At 52.6% G+C, this 16,171-nt stretch overlaps 6 protein-coding genes across 6 annotated transcripts; 3 read left to right on the top strand and 3 right to left on the bottom strand.

Moving 5' to 3' along the window:
• Window positions 1–1,647: 1,647 nt before the first annotated feature.
• On the top strand, window positions 1,648–2,697 carry BKA67DRAFT_550764 (ribosomal protein L7/L12, C-terminal/adaptor protein ClpS-like protein). The gene is made up of 2 exons (XM_046101687.1): window positions 1,648–1,965; window positions 2,170–2,697. Exons 1-2 carry the CDS (start codon window positions 1,759–1,761, stop codon window positions 2,488–2,490), a joined length of 528 nt encoding a protein of 175 aa, XP_045965430.1. The 5' UTR covers window positions 1,648–1,758; the 3' UTR covers window positions 2,491–2,697.
• A 531-nt stretch (window positions 2,698–3,228) lies between these two features.
• BKA67DRAFT_491343 (CTD kinase subunit gamma CTK3-domain-containing protein) lies at window positions 3,229–4,025 on the bottom strand (the record flags this gene model as incomplete). Its single annotated transcript, XM_046096982.1, has 3 exons — window positions 3,229–3,315; window positions 3,403–3,699; window positions 3,870–4,025. Coding segments are annotated over 3 exons (540 nt in total), but the record flags the coding sequence as incomplete, so codon positions are not given.
• An 882-nt stretch (window positions 4,026–4,907) lies between these two features.
• On the top strand, window positions 4,908–6,678 carry BKA67DRAFT_550762 (pyrroline-5-carboxylate reductase). Its single transcript, XM_046101686.1, has 3 exons — window positions 4,908–5,254; window positions 5,335–5,572; window positions 5,878–6,678. The coding sequence occupies exons 1-3, from the start codon at window positions 5,191–5,193 to the stop codon at window positions 6,614–6,616; spliced, it is 1,041 nt and encodes a 346-aa protein (XP_045965428.1). The 5' UTR covers window positions 4,908–5,190; the 3' UTR covers window positions 6,617–6,678.
• A 560-nt stretch (window positions 6,679–7,238) lies between these two features.
• On the bottom strand, window positions 7,239–9,392 carry BKA67DRAFT_550759 (histone acetyl transferase HAT1-like protein). Its single transcript, XM_046101685.1, has 3 exons — window positions 9,169–9,392; window positions 8,831–9,106; window positions 7,239–8,747 (listed from the first exon to the last, which is right to left on the bottom strand). The coding sequence occupies exons 1-3, from the start codon at window positions 9,185–9,187 to the stop codon at window positions 7,519–7,521; spliced, it is 1,524 nt and encodes a 507-aa protein (XP_045965427.1). The 5' UTR covers window positions 9,188–9,392; the 3' UTR covers window positions 7,239–7,518.
• A 720-nt stretch (window positions 9,393–10,112) lies between these two features.
• BKA67DRAFT_81240 (ZIP zinc transporter-domain-containing protein) lies at window positions 10,113–11,860 on the top strand. Its single transcript, XM_046109451.1, has 3 exons — window positions 10,113–10,142; window positions 10,206–11,380; window positions 11,451–11,860. The coding sequence occupies exons 2-3, from the start codon at window positions 10,308–10,310 to the stop codon at window positions 11,638–11,640; spliced, it is 1,263 nt and encodes a 420-aa protein (XP_045965426.1). The 5' UTR covers window positions 10,113–10,142; window positions 10,206–10,307; the 3' UTR covers window positions 11,641–11,860.
• Window positions 11,861–11,954: 94 nt separating this feature from the next.
• On the bottom strand, window positions 11,955–14,754 carry BKA67DRAFT_550755 (WD40-repeat-containing domain protein). Its single transcript, XM_046101684.1, has 3 exons — window positions 12,737–14,754; window positions 12,607–12,686; window positions 11,955–12,552 (listed from the first exon to the last, which is right to left on the bottom strand). The coding sequence occupies exons 1-3, from the start codon at window positions 14,421–14,423 to the stop codon at window positions 12,331–12,333; spliced, it is 1,989 nt and encodes a 662-aa protein (XP_045965425.1). The 5' UTR covers window positions 14,424–14,754; the 3' UTR covers window positions 11,955–12,330.
• Between the last annotated feature and the right edge of the window lie 1,417 nt (window positions 14,755–16,171).

Genomic DNA, 16,171 nt, shown 5'->3' with positions numbered 1-16,171 from the left:
CTTGGCCGTGCATGCCTCGTGAAGTTCGTACAGTCGCAAATAGGCGAAAGTTGCTCGGCGCAATGATCCTCTCTCCTCGGCTTGGAATCAGGAGCTCACCACGTTCCACGAGAGGAAGCAGTGTACTCATGACTTCGTTGGGTGCCCTGTCTAAGTCCTCGATCAACACCCACCGGCCCTCCTTGACCGCGGTCGTCAACACACCAGGTCTCCAGGAGAAGGAACCGGGTTTCGAGTCTGTTGAGTATAACCCGATCAACATCTTGGCATCCGTCTGCTCGTTGAGATGCAGCGTGACCAAGGTCTCGTCCATCCCTAGCTCCCGCGCAAGTTCATTCACAGCGGAGGTCTTACCCGAACCAGGCAGACCTTGCAGCAATACGGGCCCAAAACGTTGAAGGCTCTGCGAAAGACCCTCAAGATTTACAATAGTCGCCGTGGTATGTACCAAAGCCGAGGCCGATTCGGGGGCCCTCGAGGTCTCGGAAGGAGAGTTGCACCATAACGGACGACAAGCGGTGTAAGTATTTGTAAAGACAGGGGTTCGATCGGTGGCTCATCAGAAACAACTTTCAATTGTTCTCGAAGATCTTCTATTTCGGTAGCGCGCTTCTGTTCGTGCAGGGACAGAAAGCTATAGTCCACTTGTTGACCATCAAAATCGCCAATCAGTGCGGTGCTCTTTTCCTCAGCGGCCTCCGGGGCCGCGGGTTGCGACTCATGATTAAAACCCGACACGTGCTCTGTTGCTATGTGCTTATTGATAAGTGACTCAAGCTTCGCATCCGATGCGGAGAGCAATTGACAGAACACGCGGATAGCTAGATATCTCACAGAGCGCCTTTCATGCTCGAACAAAACTTGCACCTGTGACGGCTGGACCAGCAGACTGTAAGTCCTTTTATCGAAACTGAGCAGCCGCCATACGGCAATAAGGATAGGCTCAAGATCTGTGGCCTGCAGACCTAATATCTGTGGTGTGTCCAAAGAATTGATTTTAAAGTTTGGTGAATCGCCTTCACCCGAGTCGGTGGTCTGTCTCAAGTACTGCTCAAGAAATACCGACAGGTAAGGCGCAAAAGGAAGGATTCTCGCGAAAGCCGAGAGAATCTGGTCATCCTGGGCTCCTGACCGTGGAGCGAGAAGCCATCTTGCGCAGATGTCGGCAAAGATGGCCTCGAAATAGACGAATATCTGGTTGCTCGCCTTCGGATATAGCGCCGCGGCAGCTACGGCATCCAAGAGATTGGTCGCGGAATAATCGCGAATTATCTGGGATAATTCGGCAGGCAGACTCGTCACAAGCTGCTCGTCAGCTAGGAGATGTCTCCAATGGGAGCTGACATCAAGAGTCGCCATGGCTGGTCTGAAAAGGCATGGGAAAATGCGTTGACAATGGTGGAAATCCGCACTCTTGGGACCCTTAAACTTTCGCCCTTCACTTTCGCGATGGGCAGCCCGCTATCGATAACCATAACTTTTTTCTGAGCAGTAAAAATTCTGCCACCCGGACGCCAGAGGCTTGGAAGCCGCGACTGCGTGGGCGGTCAGTCTTAGCGCAGAAAGTAATGGCTAGCGGTGATTCGTCGGGCCGCGGGCAGCCAGGACCCGCCCCTGCCATTGTGCATGGGGCAAGCTCCCTTACCAAAAGAATTTCGATCCGAAGTCATCGCGACGAGCTTCGCTGCAAAAACGTGACCAGTTGTGTATATCCAGCACTCCGACAAAGCAGCCCACCCCCCCTCTTCAGCCCACATCATGTCGTCGCCGTGCAGAATAGCAGCTCGCAGCTGCGCTCGCTCCATCCGCGCCCGAAGCTCCTTCCGACCATCCACATCCTTCATCCAGAGGAGGTGCGAATCGACCGATGCTGCTGTTTCCACCAACCCCAAGATCGCCGGTATCGTCGACCAGATCAGCCAATTGACTCTGCTCGAGACTGCCGACCTTGTAACGACCCTCAAGGTAGGTCATTCAGCTTGAGAGTTGCACTCCTATAGCAGAGCTTGCGATCGGCGGAAGCTTTTCTTTATTTTTTCTTTATTTTTTACTCGCCCCCTCCTCCCCCTGGACTCGGTCACTGTGGTTACAGATCTTTACTTTTTCCTTTTCTCTTTCTTTGGGAATGCCAGAAAATTCTATGACGCGGTACTAATGATTGCCCTCTAGAAACGCCTCAACATCCCCGACCTCCCAGTAGGAGGCTTCGCCGCTGCAGCCCCCGCCGCGCCCGCAGCCGCAGAAGAAGAGGAGGCGGCACCGGCCGCGCAAGAGAAGACGCTGTTCTCGGTAAAGCTGCAATCCTTCGACGCCGGCGCCAAGGCCAAGATCATCAAGGAGATCAAGGGCCTGCTGGGCCTGTCTCTGGTGGATAGCAAGAAGTTCGTCGAGAGTGCGCCCAAGATGATGAAGGACAGCGTGCCCAAGGACGAGGCTGAGAAGATCATGGCAACCATGAAGGAGCTGGGTGCCGTTGTCGTCATGGAGTAAAGGATATCCTTCCAACCAAAGTGGACACGGCCAGGAGAAAACTCCATTGATCATTGTGGCAGGCATGAGACTCTTTCATGGGAACAGCCAGACAGCAATTGGATGAGATGTACGAACACAGATATAGAAGGGAGGCAGAGGAAATGTGTATACATGTATATCCTACCTTGTAACAATACAAACTAAGATCAAGCATCTCAATTATGGCATGAAAAAAAAGTATGTTATTTGGGTATCATATCATTCGGCACTTTTTACCTTCCAATAGCTTGCAAAGCTCTGGATTCACGCGCTTGTCCTAAACGCCAAAATGCCCGTGTCTTCAATTCTTGGCCAGCATATCGAGCAGACAAGACCGATCTCCGTGCAACCCGCCAACGCCAGCAAATGCAGTTACACGCCATCCCAGTCGAGAAGCACACTGCTACATAGCAATCCAATACCTTGCTACAAGTCCTCGCGGGAGACGTCACGCTTCTAGCGCGAATAGCCACCGTTCATCCTCACATCACGCTCTGCATCGCTCCTAGAACCATGATGCTCTCCTCGTCCGTTGCCCGTCTTCCTCTCCTCATCATGACCCTGGCCTGGCTCGCGATTGTCCTGCTCCTGACCTGTGCCGGTGAGGTCGATGTTTTCATCCTCATCCTCCAAACCAAGTCGCTCGTCGTCATCACCACCGTCGCTTTGGTCATCCCAAAGCTTGTGACCCCTGGCAGAGGCATCCTTGGGCGTGACCCACATGTTCTCGCGCATCTTCTTGTGCCTCTCTCGATCTTCCTCGATGCGCTGCTCAATCTGGCGCTTCTCCAGTTTTGCGGGCTTCTTGCTGGAACTGGTCACCTCACTGCCACCGCCCATGGAGCCATTAACACCAGAACCTTTCGTTTTGCCGTCGAAGTTGCCTCGTACGGGACTCGAGAAACCCATGTCGCCGTGACTGGCAGCGGCACGATCCTTCAGACACTCCTCGATCTCGTCGACCGTCTGCTCCAGGAGAAAGCCCTTGGACGTGAGGCCTCGCAGGACCTTGCGGACGACCTTCACGTTGGCGGCGCCAGAGCCGTCCTCGGGGCACACTGCATCGACGACGCGAATAATGTCGCGCTGCATTCGGCGGATATAGTCGTTGCCGTTTCGCTCCTTCTCGGCTAGCTCGAGAAATGGTTCGATGAAATACATGATGTTGGCTCGGGTATTCATAGAGTTCTGTAAAACACAAGGCGTGAGCAATGATCGTTATGCAGCTTTAGGTGGTTCCTGCCCGACCCGTCACTTTTGTGAAATGCGCGGCGCATGTGAATAATCCGAACCGCCAACATGATTTTCACATTCCTCCCACCTCCGAGTCACACACCAAAAGGATTGCGATGACTTACCCTTTCAAGCTGCTCCAGAATACAGCTGTGTAAATCCTCGCTCTGGTCTCTGTGCTTTATCGCATACTGTGCTGCCTTCTGTGCGGAAACAACACTCGCGTTGAGGTGTTGCAGCTGGCCGCTGAAGCGCATGCGGACTTCAAACGGGTCGGCCATGTCTCTCTCAGCTTGTGTCTGACGCTGAGCACGCTTGTCCTGCTCAACTACCACGGGCACCTGGGGCCAATTCTCGCCGTTTTCTGAAGTCCAGAATGAGACGTGGATGTCGGAGTATAGCAACGTGCAAGCCTCCCTAAGGGGGATGAGTCGTCCGTTTTCAGGTAGCGGATGCGCCTGTGCGGGTTGATGATTGTAGCCTTGAGCAAGGCTGAGCTCGTCTGCGGCGCTATTGCGACTCAAACGGAGTTTGGGTATGTACCTGTGCTTGTAGGAGTTCCCTTGCCAGGTCTGGTCACCATCCGCAGGAGCAGGAAAGTGTTCGCGGCGGTGCTGTACGCTATGCTCGCCGACAGAGTTCTTCCAAGGAGGACCAGACAGAATTGACGAAAAAGCTTCGTTGTCGTGATGCTCGCCGTAAGCTGGGTTGATGCCTGGATGATGGTTGTTGCCAGAGCTATCTTTATCACTGCGAACTAGACGTTGGCGGGGCCTGTCCTGGTACTCGTCGAAATGTGCAGGCCTGTCGTAATAGCTATCTCTGTATCGCGTGCTGTTGTCATTCGGCAGAGGCTTGACAGCGTAATCGTCCCGCTGGCGATAGCTTCGAAATGGGCTCTGCCGAATTGGCGACGGACCTCTCGAGGACCCCACACCGTCGAGATGAGAATCCAGCGACCTTTCCCCTGTCCGTGCTCGCGAACGGTCAGAATGGCGGGCTCGGCGGTAACGCATCGTGACCCGTTGGTGTCACCTACAATGCCGATCAATCAGACCAGGCGCTAAGCGAGTTCGGGCGAGAGCGTAACGCAGAATTGCTAGTGGTGGTCCAACAAGCACAAATGCGACGTGCGACGTCGGATGATATTTTTATGGGTTGTCGTGTGGGGAAAACAGGGAGCGATTTGCAGTGATGTGAAAAGACGTAACGGTTGGATTTGATTGTGATTGGGAATTGGTTGTTTTGGTCAACACCTAGAATTGCGTTTGTTCTTTCTGGTTTGTACTGAGCGGGTCTCTCCTGAATTCAAGACCATTGTTGATTATCAGTTGGGTGCTCAACCTCTAGCAGAAAGAGATACCCGACGGCCCAAGCTCTGACTTTGCTCCCTTGGAGTCGACGATTATACTCGACGATTATATAAAAATTTTATAGTCGCCAAATATGTTGGCACTTCCTTCTCGGCCCAATGAGGGCGGCGATCTCACTATGGCCGTCCTTGGATGTGGTATGCTTTGAACCGTTCAACAACAACAATGTCACGATTTTTCTATAGCTAGGTCGTCTAAACTGATCTCTTCTGTGTAGGCAATATGGGTATCGCGATTCTTTCTGGAATTCTTGCCTCCGTGGAATCACTTTCCGGCCCAAAACCCTTGCAGACAGACCCTGCTCATCCACCGGAGGAGGTTCCAGCTAGTTTACCTACCCGGTTCATTGCGTGTGTGAGAAGCACAGAGAGCGCGAAGCGGGTCAAGAAGGCGCTATGGCAGCATACTTCTTATGTCAAGGTTGTCACCAAGGATAACTTGGCCGCTGTAAAAAGGTAGGCCAATCTATATCTCACGTGGGTCAGGTTTCGCCCCGATATTGGATGCGATGTCTCATCAAGCAAGTGCTAGATGCACATTGCCGAACGAATGACTGTTATACATGCCAAGCTTCATGGATGAGCCTCAGACTCCTTGCCCCAGGCCAATGAGAACCGATCGGTTGAGCCTGGGAAGGGTCGTCACTTGCCCATAGTCAAAGAATCATTCTAGTCCGCTTCATAAGCGGTACTCCCCCGTCGTTCGACAATGGAGCAAAAAACAGGCGCCACCTAAGGTATACACACTAACACCATCCCAGGTCCGAGATCATCCTCCTAGCCTGCAAGCCGCATGCTATCAAGCCCATATTGTCGGAGCCGGGCATGGCCAAGGCGTTGGAGGGTAAGCTGCTGATCAGCATCTGCGCCGGCATTACCGTCTCACACATCGAGTCGATCTTGCACGGCTCCGAGCCAGAGCTGTTCACCAACCACGACGACGCCGAGAAAGGCGACGAGCGGGCCCGCTGCCAGATCATCCGCGCCCTCGCCAACACCGCCAGTATCATCGGCGAAGGTATGACCGTCATTGCCGACAGCAACGCGCCGCCGCCACCCGAGATCGCCAAGCTCGTCACCTGGATCTTCCGCCGCATCGGTGCTGTCGTCTACCTGCCGTCCCACAGCATGGATGCCAGCACGGCGCTTGTCGGATCCGCACCCGGGTTCTTCTCACTTGTGCTCGAGGCGGCCATCGACGGCGCCGTTGCTATGGGATTGCCCCGTGCTGAAGCCACCCGCATGGCTGCACAGAGTATGCGCGGTACGGCAAGTATGGTATTGGAGGGTGAGCACCCGGCTACTCTACGGGACAGAGTTGCTACCCCCGGAGGATGTACTATCGGTGGCCTGATGATCTTGGAGGAAGGAGGTGTTCGAGGTACAATCAGTCGGGCTGTGAGAGAGTCGGCTACTATTGCTAGTGCACTGGGACGCGGCGAAAGGGGTGTCAATGCGACCAGAGGTCGTGGCGATACTAAAGTAAACGGCTGGGAATGAAATCGAGTAGGTCAATAGAAACAAATATGCAGTAATTCGAATTGAACACGAAACCTTTCTCCCGTAAAATACATGTTAAAATATGTGCGAATTTCGGTCAGACATGAAAGATAAGAAGGTTCAATGATGCGTTGACATTTTAGAACTCTATCTGGTTAGTATTAGTAGAAAGATTAAATACAGAAAGTAAAGAAATTGGATACTCTGTTTTCATGGCCATAAGTGGTGATTTCTGAGATTATCAATACAGAAGGAAAAAAAAAAAAAGGGGGGGGGGGGGGGGGGGGGGGAAAGAAGAAGAAGAATTTAACACAGAGGATGCGCTCAGGGCGTTGCCGTACTCGAACTCTGGTCTCCCAGAGAATGAGATTATGCACCCTAACATCTGGACATGCAGGCCGGGGAACGGGTCCATCAGGCGATCCTGCCAGTTTACCATCAAGGCAACCAGGCTGGTGGCTGTGTTGGGAGATTTAGCCATTGTTGTATCTGATATCCCTCTTGACTTCCATTGTGTGCAGTATACCGAGCTCTGGCCCTCCACATGTGCCTCATTATTCTATTATTTACTACATTGATATGAAGCAATCAACTCGTGGCCATTCGCAGGTTTCTCGTTTGATCACTGAAAGAAAGGGTATTGTTTTTCTTTTACCAATGCGCCAAAATATGAGTACAACGAGCTTGGCCACCAAGCCAGCCAGCCAGCCAGCCAGACCATAACATCTTATTCCGTGCGCCGTCACGTACATTTCACTCAAGCGGCTATTCATTCCTGGGCTACCTTCAGAATATTGAAGACACACCTATGCCGGGCAGGACTTCTTCCGAGGGGAAGCGATCTGATCTATGATCATTCATTTGTGGCTTCGCCAATGGCCGTCCTTTCCCCTTATGGCCACTTAAGCATCCTCCACTCTCACCTTTTTACTAGAAGGTTCAGCACTCTCCTCGCCATCAGCTTTCCTTTTTCCATTGCCATTCACAGCTTCCTCGCCGTTTCCAGCACTTGGTCTCGGGGCCTCAAGTCTTTCAAGGATACGGGCATACTCCCACTCGACGTTCTCCAATGTCTCGTTGAGCTTGATGATACGTTCTGTGATCTCAAACTCGCCCAAAATTGCAGCATTGCGCCGGTAAAGTCGTTGCTTCAACAGAAGGCGCCACAACGTGTAGACGTTCTGGTCCTGAGGTGAAGGCTTGGCAGTCTTGGGAGGACTCATGCTCTCGTCAGTGGTCTCGGGTATCGGGCGTACAGAAAGAGGTAATTTGGACATCAAGTGCATCTCTATAAGTCGGTGGAATTGTCGCGGTGCGATCTTGGACTTTTGGCGGATTTGCTCGAGGGCGTCCTTGTCGACAATAGCCCTTTGCGACGTGGCGCTGTTGGCATGTGTGACGTGAAGATTGTCGTGTAATATGCCGCCTTTTTGCGGGACGGAAATGCCGGGTGTGATGGCCAGGTCAGCGAATTCTGGGATATTGGCACGAAGGTATTTCATGTCACAAAGATCGCGCAGAAGATCAAAGGCCTCGTTAGGATCCTCCACGGTGATTTCCTTGGTGGTGGGATTGTTAAGGTGTGTCTCGAAGATGGTGTTGTAGAGCATGGCACCGCAACCTTTACCTTGGTAAGGAGGCAAGATGACGAACTGCGATATCCGCGCCCGATGAGGGATCTCGACGTAGGGAAGGTCACCCTCGGGTAATTCCCAGGTATCGTCCACACTAGGATGGATGAGCGTAGGTGGTGTGGAGGGTGGTGTCGGCGACTGAAACAGCCAGAAATTGTACACTGTCGAGTAACCGTGGAAAACGTAGTCGGTTCGGCCGTCATCACGGGTCTGGTACTTGTAGAGAAAGTAGACGTTCCATCGGGCCAGGGAGTAATCAGGCTCGTCCTTGCCCTCGGCATCCTCGCCGATGTACGAACCGCCCTCGATGTAGAACAGTACGAGAACTTGTATTCTCTTGACCAACTGCTTCACGGCCTCGTCGGCTAGACTGCCCTTCCATACGCCATAGGTTTCGCCCTTCCGTTGGAACGTCTTGATCTGTTCGCCCGGCGGTGACCAGCTCGATGGTAGCTGGTTGACGGCAAGCTCGAAATCTGCTTTCTTCTGGAAGGCAACTATGGGCCGTGGGAGTTAGCACAAGTTTGAAGCGGGAGCCCATGTGAAGCTGAAGCGAGTGGGTGGATGCGACTCGACATACCTCCAGGCAAGTACTCCTTGAGAGTGCCGACAACATCGAACGCCTCCACCTCACTGACAGTTTGAAACTTCTTGGTGGATGTGACGGATGCATTGGGGCGCATGTCGCTGGCATTGTACTGCAGATTGATCTTGAGACCCTTGTATCCAAAGATGGTCTCATGCTCGCCAAAGATGGGATAGGTGAACTTTGGATTGAAAGACTCCATCTTCTTCAGGCCCGAGTCGCCCTGCCGTACCAATGATATGGTGAGGGCGTCATTGGCACCAACAGTCCCTGCAAGATTGTCAGCCATTCGATACTTGAACTGCGCCTGTGTACTAGGGAATGTCGCATACACTCTTCCTCAGTCGACATGGTGCTCGATAGATGGAGCGCGTTGGGTTTCGGGAAAAGTTGGAGGGGCGAAGAAGAAGAAGAAAAAGAGAAAGAAAACAGGCGAGGGTATTGTATCAAGGTCCAGATCCGAGCAACTCGGCAAGTCGTGGAGAATTGGGAGGAGCTTTGAATGTTCCTCGGGCGCAAAGAAGTTGAGCTTTCTCTTGCAATGCGAGGTTCAAGCACTTAACGCGATGCCTGGGGTGGTCAGCTCAAGCGCGTTCTTTTGCTAACCTAGATTAGACTAACCTGGACTAGTCTAAACTGAAATCAACCTAACCTTGACTTATCCCATGCGCGTGCGGTCATGCCACCAAGGTTTAAATCAGTTGGAGCACAGGTCACTACCGACCAACTAGGTTAAGCACTCAAGGCAATCTCGTACATAACTTACATGCATACATGCAGTAACCTAGGTTAGTACCTTCGTTCACTCTCTGTAAGACTAGCGGGTCCGCCCCGAAACGGCCCCTGCAGTTTCTTGCTAAATTTGTCTTTAGCGGCCATTGCAGTGACGTTCTTCGCAGGTCGATGTCGGCCAACCTGCCGGGAGGCTTAAAGAAGGTGGCAGGGGTTGGAACGGGGACTGGAACTGGGGACAATCTGGCTGGACTCCCCGACTCGATGCCCGGCAAAACGGTTCAAGCCGCGCTAATGGACAACTTTCTCGAACTGGGAAGCGCAGAAGCGGCCTGCTGCAACTTCCCAACGTCGAGAAGTTGCTGTCGAGGGGTATAGTTCTTGGTCTTCTCAATTCGAATCGCACAGACATTGTGCCAACGTTGAACCTCCCACACCGGTCCTGCTGCTGGAACTGTGTCCTATCCTATCTATGTATTCGTAACCCGGCCGCCCAAGTTCCCTCTCTGAAGCTGCTCACCCACCCATCCAAGAAGCCACCATGGCAGGAGTACTATTGCTACTCGCCTTGACGGTCAGTCACCACCGGACAAGCTCACTCCACCATCCTGAACCATGCTGACCAGAGTTGCTGCAGGCTGTCATGGCTCTAGCGTACGCAATTCCTCCCAACCGGCCCAACACGAACAGCAACTGACCTCAAACCAGCTCCTTCCTGGCAGGCGCGCTTCCTCTGTCCATGTCCCTGTCGCAGTCGCAAATGCGTCTCATATCCAGTATAGGAATCGGTATACTAGTCGGCACATCACTTATCGTTATTATACCCGAAGGTGTGTCCGCCATCTCAGAGGCCTCCCTGGCAGCAGGCCACGTACACGGAGCCAAGCGACACGTCATAACCAGAACCAACGATTTGATGCACTGGAACCCAGAGACGGGTACTTACACCATCACCTCAAAAGCCAGGAGATCCGATGGTTTGTTGCAGTGGGACGGAGACGCAGCTGTCTATACAACCACTTCTAGGGCCAAAAGAGCCAACGACCTGATGCAATGGGACCAAGAGGCAGGTGTTTACGCAGTACCGGACAAAGCCGCCAAGGAACCACATCTGGGGCAGACACTGCCCGTCATCATGCCCGACGTCGACACAACAACCCCTAGTGCTGCTATAGTGGGCCAGCCAAGGGAGGAAGACCCCCCGACCAACACGCCCTCCGATCATGCTCCAGAGCCGCCCGAGTCCGTACCTACCTTCTGGGTAGGACTCTCTCTGATACTGGGCTTCGTCCTGATGTTTCTCATCGACCGCCTGCCGCGCCACGCATCGGACAACTTTACGCCTCCGCCAGCACCCCGCCATATCAGTCTGAGCAACCTAGGTGCTTCAGGCCTCCCAGGTGACGACGAGGAGAGCGACGGGTTCCTGAGCAGTCTAACACCGACACCCAAGCAATCGAGGAGCCTAGCAACCACAACGGGATTGGTAATTCATGCCGCAGCCGATGGTATCGCGATGGGCGCCTCAGTCGGCGGTTCGGACACGAAACTCGGCTTCATCGTGTTTATCGCCATCATGGTACACAAGGCACCGGCAGCCTTCGGTCTGACGTCGCTTCTACTGAAACAGGGCCTATCGAAACGGGCTGCGAGAGGCCACCTCATTGTTTTCAGCCTGGCCTCGCCGGCCGGCGCTTGGGCAACATTTATACTAGTGAACCTCCTGGGAGGTCGAGGAGACGGAGGCCAGCCTGGCGAGTGGAACCAGTGGTGGACCGGCATGTTGCTACTGTTCTCTGCCGGAACCTTTTTGTGAGTTCAATCCCGATACATGATGTTCCTGCTGCTGCCGCCGCCCGAGGACTAACGGCAGAACGTGTAGATACGTCGCTATGCACGCGATGCAGGAGGGCGACGCTCACTCCTCCCACGACATGACCAATGGAAATGGCTATGGGGAGAGCCCGACGCTGGGCCAGAGAAAGCAGGCCAGACCCCAGATGAGAGATACGATCGCGACGGTTGTGGGCATGCTGTTGCCGTTACTTACACAGTTTGGGCATCATCACTAGGACTGGATGCCATGGCTGTATAATTTCTGAGTCGCTCTGTACAGCTATCCGGTTTTTGATTTGCATTGTTGGTTCAAGGGAAGAAGAAACAATCGTCGACTTCTCCAAATGTACTCAAATGTTGATGATCATGAAGCCCGTCGACCATAGCCAAGTGGTAACAAGATGGTTACGACAGCTGTATAGTATTAATTACCCTCTATTTGCTACAAAGGAGCCGAAGGGCTTTTTCATGAACGGCGGACTTATCGAGGTGGTAACGCTCTGGAGTGGGTAGTCACCGAGGGGGCAATGCACGAGATGATCTGTTTAGTTGTAGAGTCGCATAGACGCTCCTGTTAATCTATTAAACAGAATCGTTCGAAAAAGCATTCCAACGTGTTCACATAAGAGGTCTGGTATCCATGTCCGTGTCCTGGGCCCCGTATTGAGCCACGCCATGCTCAACCATTCGCTTCTATCGTGGTTAAAAAGAAAAAGAAGAAAAGAGTTAATCCATATCACCCATGATGCTCCAAAAATGCCAATCTTGTGTTACCAACGCCTAGCCATGCAATTTGTTTGTTCGTCAAGAATGCTGCCCTCAAGATATCATGATTTAGGCGAGATGCATTATGCGCAGGCCCATCCTTTGCGGGCTTGTCCCATGTACCATTAATCCTATCAAGTAGTTGGGTTTATGAATCATCTTCAGTCATCATGGAAGAACGTGGTGTTGTGAGAAGGAGCTGTTGAGGGCCCAGCATCTCTCATGTCCACATCTTGGTCTTCACTTGGAGCAATACTCGGTAGACCTAATGTGGATCGGCGGTAATCCACATTCAAGGGTCGCAACGACGACTTTTCTGCAGCTTGAGGGAAAGAGACTGGCCGCTCAGAGTACGCATCCTCGGGCGGGGAGAATGACCAGACCTGGGATAATCTTTAGATACAGCGCTAATCGTAGTGCTTGGTTGTGCAACTTACCTCCATCATTACACGGCTTCCACGGTTGGCTACCGCAACACATTTTTCGTCCTCAAAGACGACTCGCCAGACGGATTCGGCTGCTTATCAGTTAGCTTGGAGAATTTTCGACAGCCGCACTTGAACATACCAGTGATCAGCTCTCGGACGAGATGGCCGGTCTTGACATCCCAGACCTTTACTCGCCCGTCGCTACCACCACTCACTACCCGCGTGTCATCAAATTGCAGGCTCGTAACGCTGTTATCGTGTGCAGCAAGTCGATGTATAGGACACATCTTCTCCAAAGACCACACTCTGACCGAACCGTCTGAGCCACCTGTGACGAGAGTATTACCACGTAGTTGCAGTTGACCGACGAGCGAGGTGTGGCCTTGGAGGACAGCAATGGGTTCACCAGAAAGAGCATCCCAGACTCGGACACTGGTATCGAGACTGCCAGTGACAACCCGCTGGCCGTCAAAAGCTATGGCATAAATCTGGCTGAAGTGTCCGGTGAGCGTGTGCAAGCACCTCCCTTCCGATATGCTCCAGATTTTGGCTGTCGCGTCGTAGCTACCAGAGACCACGATATCCCCCTTGATTTCGAGACACCGTACACTGGCTTGATGGCCAACCAGGACATTCTTACAGACGCCTGTTCGGATATCCCAAACTCGAAGGGTGGTATCCCTCGACCCGGATATCGCAGTATTGGCGTCAGACATCTTCAAGCACCGCACAGTTGAAGTATGGCCCCGAAGTGTATGAACACATTGCCCTGTGGTCATATCCCAGACCCGAACGTCACGATCACAGCCGCCACTGACCAAAATATCCTCCCAGGGAACCATAGCCCACACGCCCATAACATGCCCTTGCAATGTCCGTAATACATTCCCTTCGCGGTCAAAGATATGGATCCTCGCGTTATCAAGAGCCACAACAATGTATTTTGGGGTCAAGTGTAAGCTAGTCACGACCCGACCATCCTGAGTGATTGTTTTTATGGTGTTACGACCGCCAGTGCGCCACGCTGATTCGACCAGATACCTCTGTTTGAAGTGTGACTTGTAAGACCGAAGCTTGGGTCTATTTGAAGCATCAAAACTCCGGGACGCTTGATGCACGGGTTGGGCCGTCGGATATGCTCCGGGGAAGCTATGGTTCGGTTGGTCGGAGTCGCCTAAAGGATTCACACTAGGACGAGTCGTTGCGTAGTTCGGTACACCGTAGTAAACCTCGGACAACCTACGCCCGTAGTCGTGCTTGACACATAGGTTTTTCCATGTCACATCATCGCTCAGGAGATCGCGCCACCTCCGCGAGACCTGTGAAGCCCTCGCCAATACTTGTGGGTCGTCAATAAAAGACAAAATCCGTAAGCACAGTTCGTCCGGCAAACTTGTAAACGGGTCCTTCTTGAGCAGTGGGCTGACGAACTGATGCACAAAGCTGAGCTGTTGGGTCGTACACATATTTAATAGATCCGCCAAAAGACGATTCCGTGCAGATCCAGAGCAGTTCTGGAAGTGTTGGCGCACATGGGCTAGGAAGAAGTCCTCATCTTCGGCGGCTTCGCTCCAGTCGGCCTGGGGGTGAGAGGGTCCTGGTGATGCTGCAGGAGTAGGAGGCGGCGGAGGAGAGCCGGTCAACTGCTGGTCGTACTCTGGAGCCGGCGTGTTCATACTGGGGGTGGGCGGCCCTCTCGGCCTCGGTTGTACCATCTTGTCCATCCTGTGGTTGATAGGACCGTTGCTTGTGTTCAGGGTCATCTCATCATTCATTATGCTCCCCCTCCTTTCCGAGAAACTCATTGTGCGATTATAACCAGTCATCGCTAGTGGCAGTCGTGGTGATCAAGCGATCTCGTTCCAGATACACCTGATATTCTACTCATACATGAGTCGCTTGGGGCTGGCGTCAGTCTGCGTTACTTGAAGCGGCGCAGTCAAGGTATTGTCTCTGTGTGAGCATCAGTAACCGCTGAACATCATATTTGGGCAACACTGGTGTCGCTGTAGATCTGCAGCGACATTCCAGTCGTGTCTTCTTATTGCGCGCTTGCGCCACTCGAGAGTTTCTGTAGCGAGACGAGTTGCGAGAATGATTTGCTGGCGGGCTGGCAGGGGAGCAAGTTTCATACCTCGTGATGGTTGTCAGCGACGTCGGCGACAAGACTAGTGCAGAGCGTTTGCGTGAGAGAGGGTCGAGGGTCGAGGATGGTCTAGAGGCATTGGCTTCGTTGGGGGGATTGCAAAAAAGGGGATCAAAAACAATTGACAATGTCCGAAGAAGCCTAACGTTCGATTGTTGCTTGTTGTTGCTCCAAAAATTCAACTGCACGGCTGTCCAACAGATGCTATGCTGTATGCCCAACCCCTATGACAGCGCAGCGGTCCAGGTCCAAGTCGAGGTCCAGGTCGAGGTCGAGGTCGAGAATGAGATTGGCGAAAAGACGAAACTCGAAAAGAATGGAGGATTGGAACTGGGGGGAAAGGACAATGCGACCGGACTGGCTTGCTTTTGTCGAATGGGATGAGCGACAATCGACTGAAGGCGGGTCGGGCCTGGGGGGGGGACTGGGGGACTTTGTCTGGCTGGCACCACTCACGCCTCTGCGGTGCCCAGCGCTGCACTGCAAAGGACGCTAAAGCGCACTGATCCGATCCTGTGGGGACTGAAACCAACCATCTCTGTCTCTGAACTGACAGCCCAGACAGACGGGCCTCTTTCCAGTCAGGAGATTTGCATCCAATGTACAGTCATTATGTATAGCGGTGTTGGTGATGGCATTTTCTATAGGTACATACAACCGAACCACGGAGCACATTGGCTGGCTGTCTTCACTGGCACCAAAACCCATATCGTGCCCGCGATTAGACTATTTGGAATCCAAGTTTGTAAGCTACTCTGTCGTCATTCTGGATAAGCCTGACTAGTGCCTCGACTCGGGGCGAAGTATGTATGTATGCAGACACAGACACAGAGTGTACAGTACCTAGGAGAATTAAAACGGCTCATATGCAAGCCTCAACACCGCTCAAGAGTTTGTCGGTCTTGTGGCATACCTAGTCCGCATACTTTTGCGAGACGTCTCCATCTTAATTCTCTCGCTCCCGTCAGTAGTACACCGGATCCTCTTGCAATTTATCGGGAACTTTACGGCCTTGCCGAGTTAAATATAGCAAATTCTTCTCATAGTACAACATGTCCATGCCTGTGGAGGTGTACTTGGCCTGGTTATGGAGGCATGCTTGGCGCACATAGGTGCTGAAACGAGAGCGGCCAACCCCTGCTGCTAACTTAGGTTAGGTTAGCAGGGTTAGTCCGCAACGATTCCTAGTTCCTAAAGTACGCTCTTCACAAATTCACTTCACTAACCTACGGAGAGGCGCTTTCTCATATCTTTGTGTCTGACATTCTGCAACTAGAGCCTCAATGTCGTACAACGCAACCCGTTTCATCCATTAATGCAACTGCTAACCATGCACGTCTCGCCCAACCACTCAGTCTCTCAAGTATGCTTAAAGCGGACATCTACTTTGTTTGCCCATGTCAAATAATGACAAGACTCGGGCCCGTG

This window comes from Truncatella angustata (genome assembly GCF_020726525.1).
Source record: "Truncatella angustata strain MPI-SDFR-AT-0073 chromosome Unknown BKA67scaffold_1, whole genome shotgun sequence".
Taxonomy (NCBI): Eukaryota; Fungi; Ascomycota; class Sordariomycetes; order Amphisphaeriales; family Sporocadaceae; genus Truncatella; species Truncatella angustata.
The sequence above is the reverse complement of the archived record's forward strand: the minus strand, read 5'-3'. Positions and strand labels throughout refer to the sequence as shown.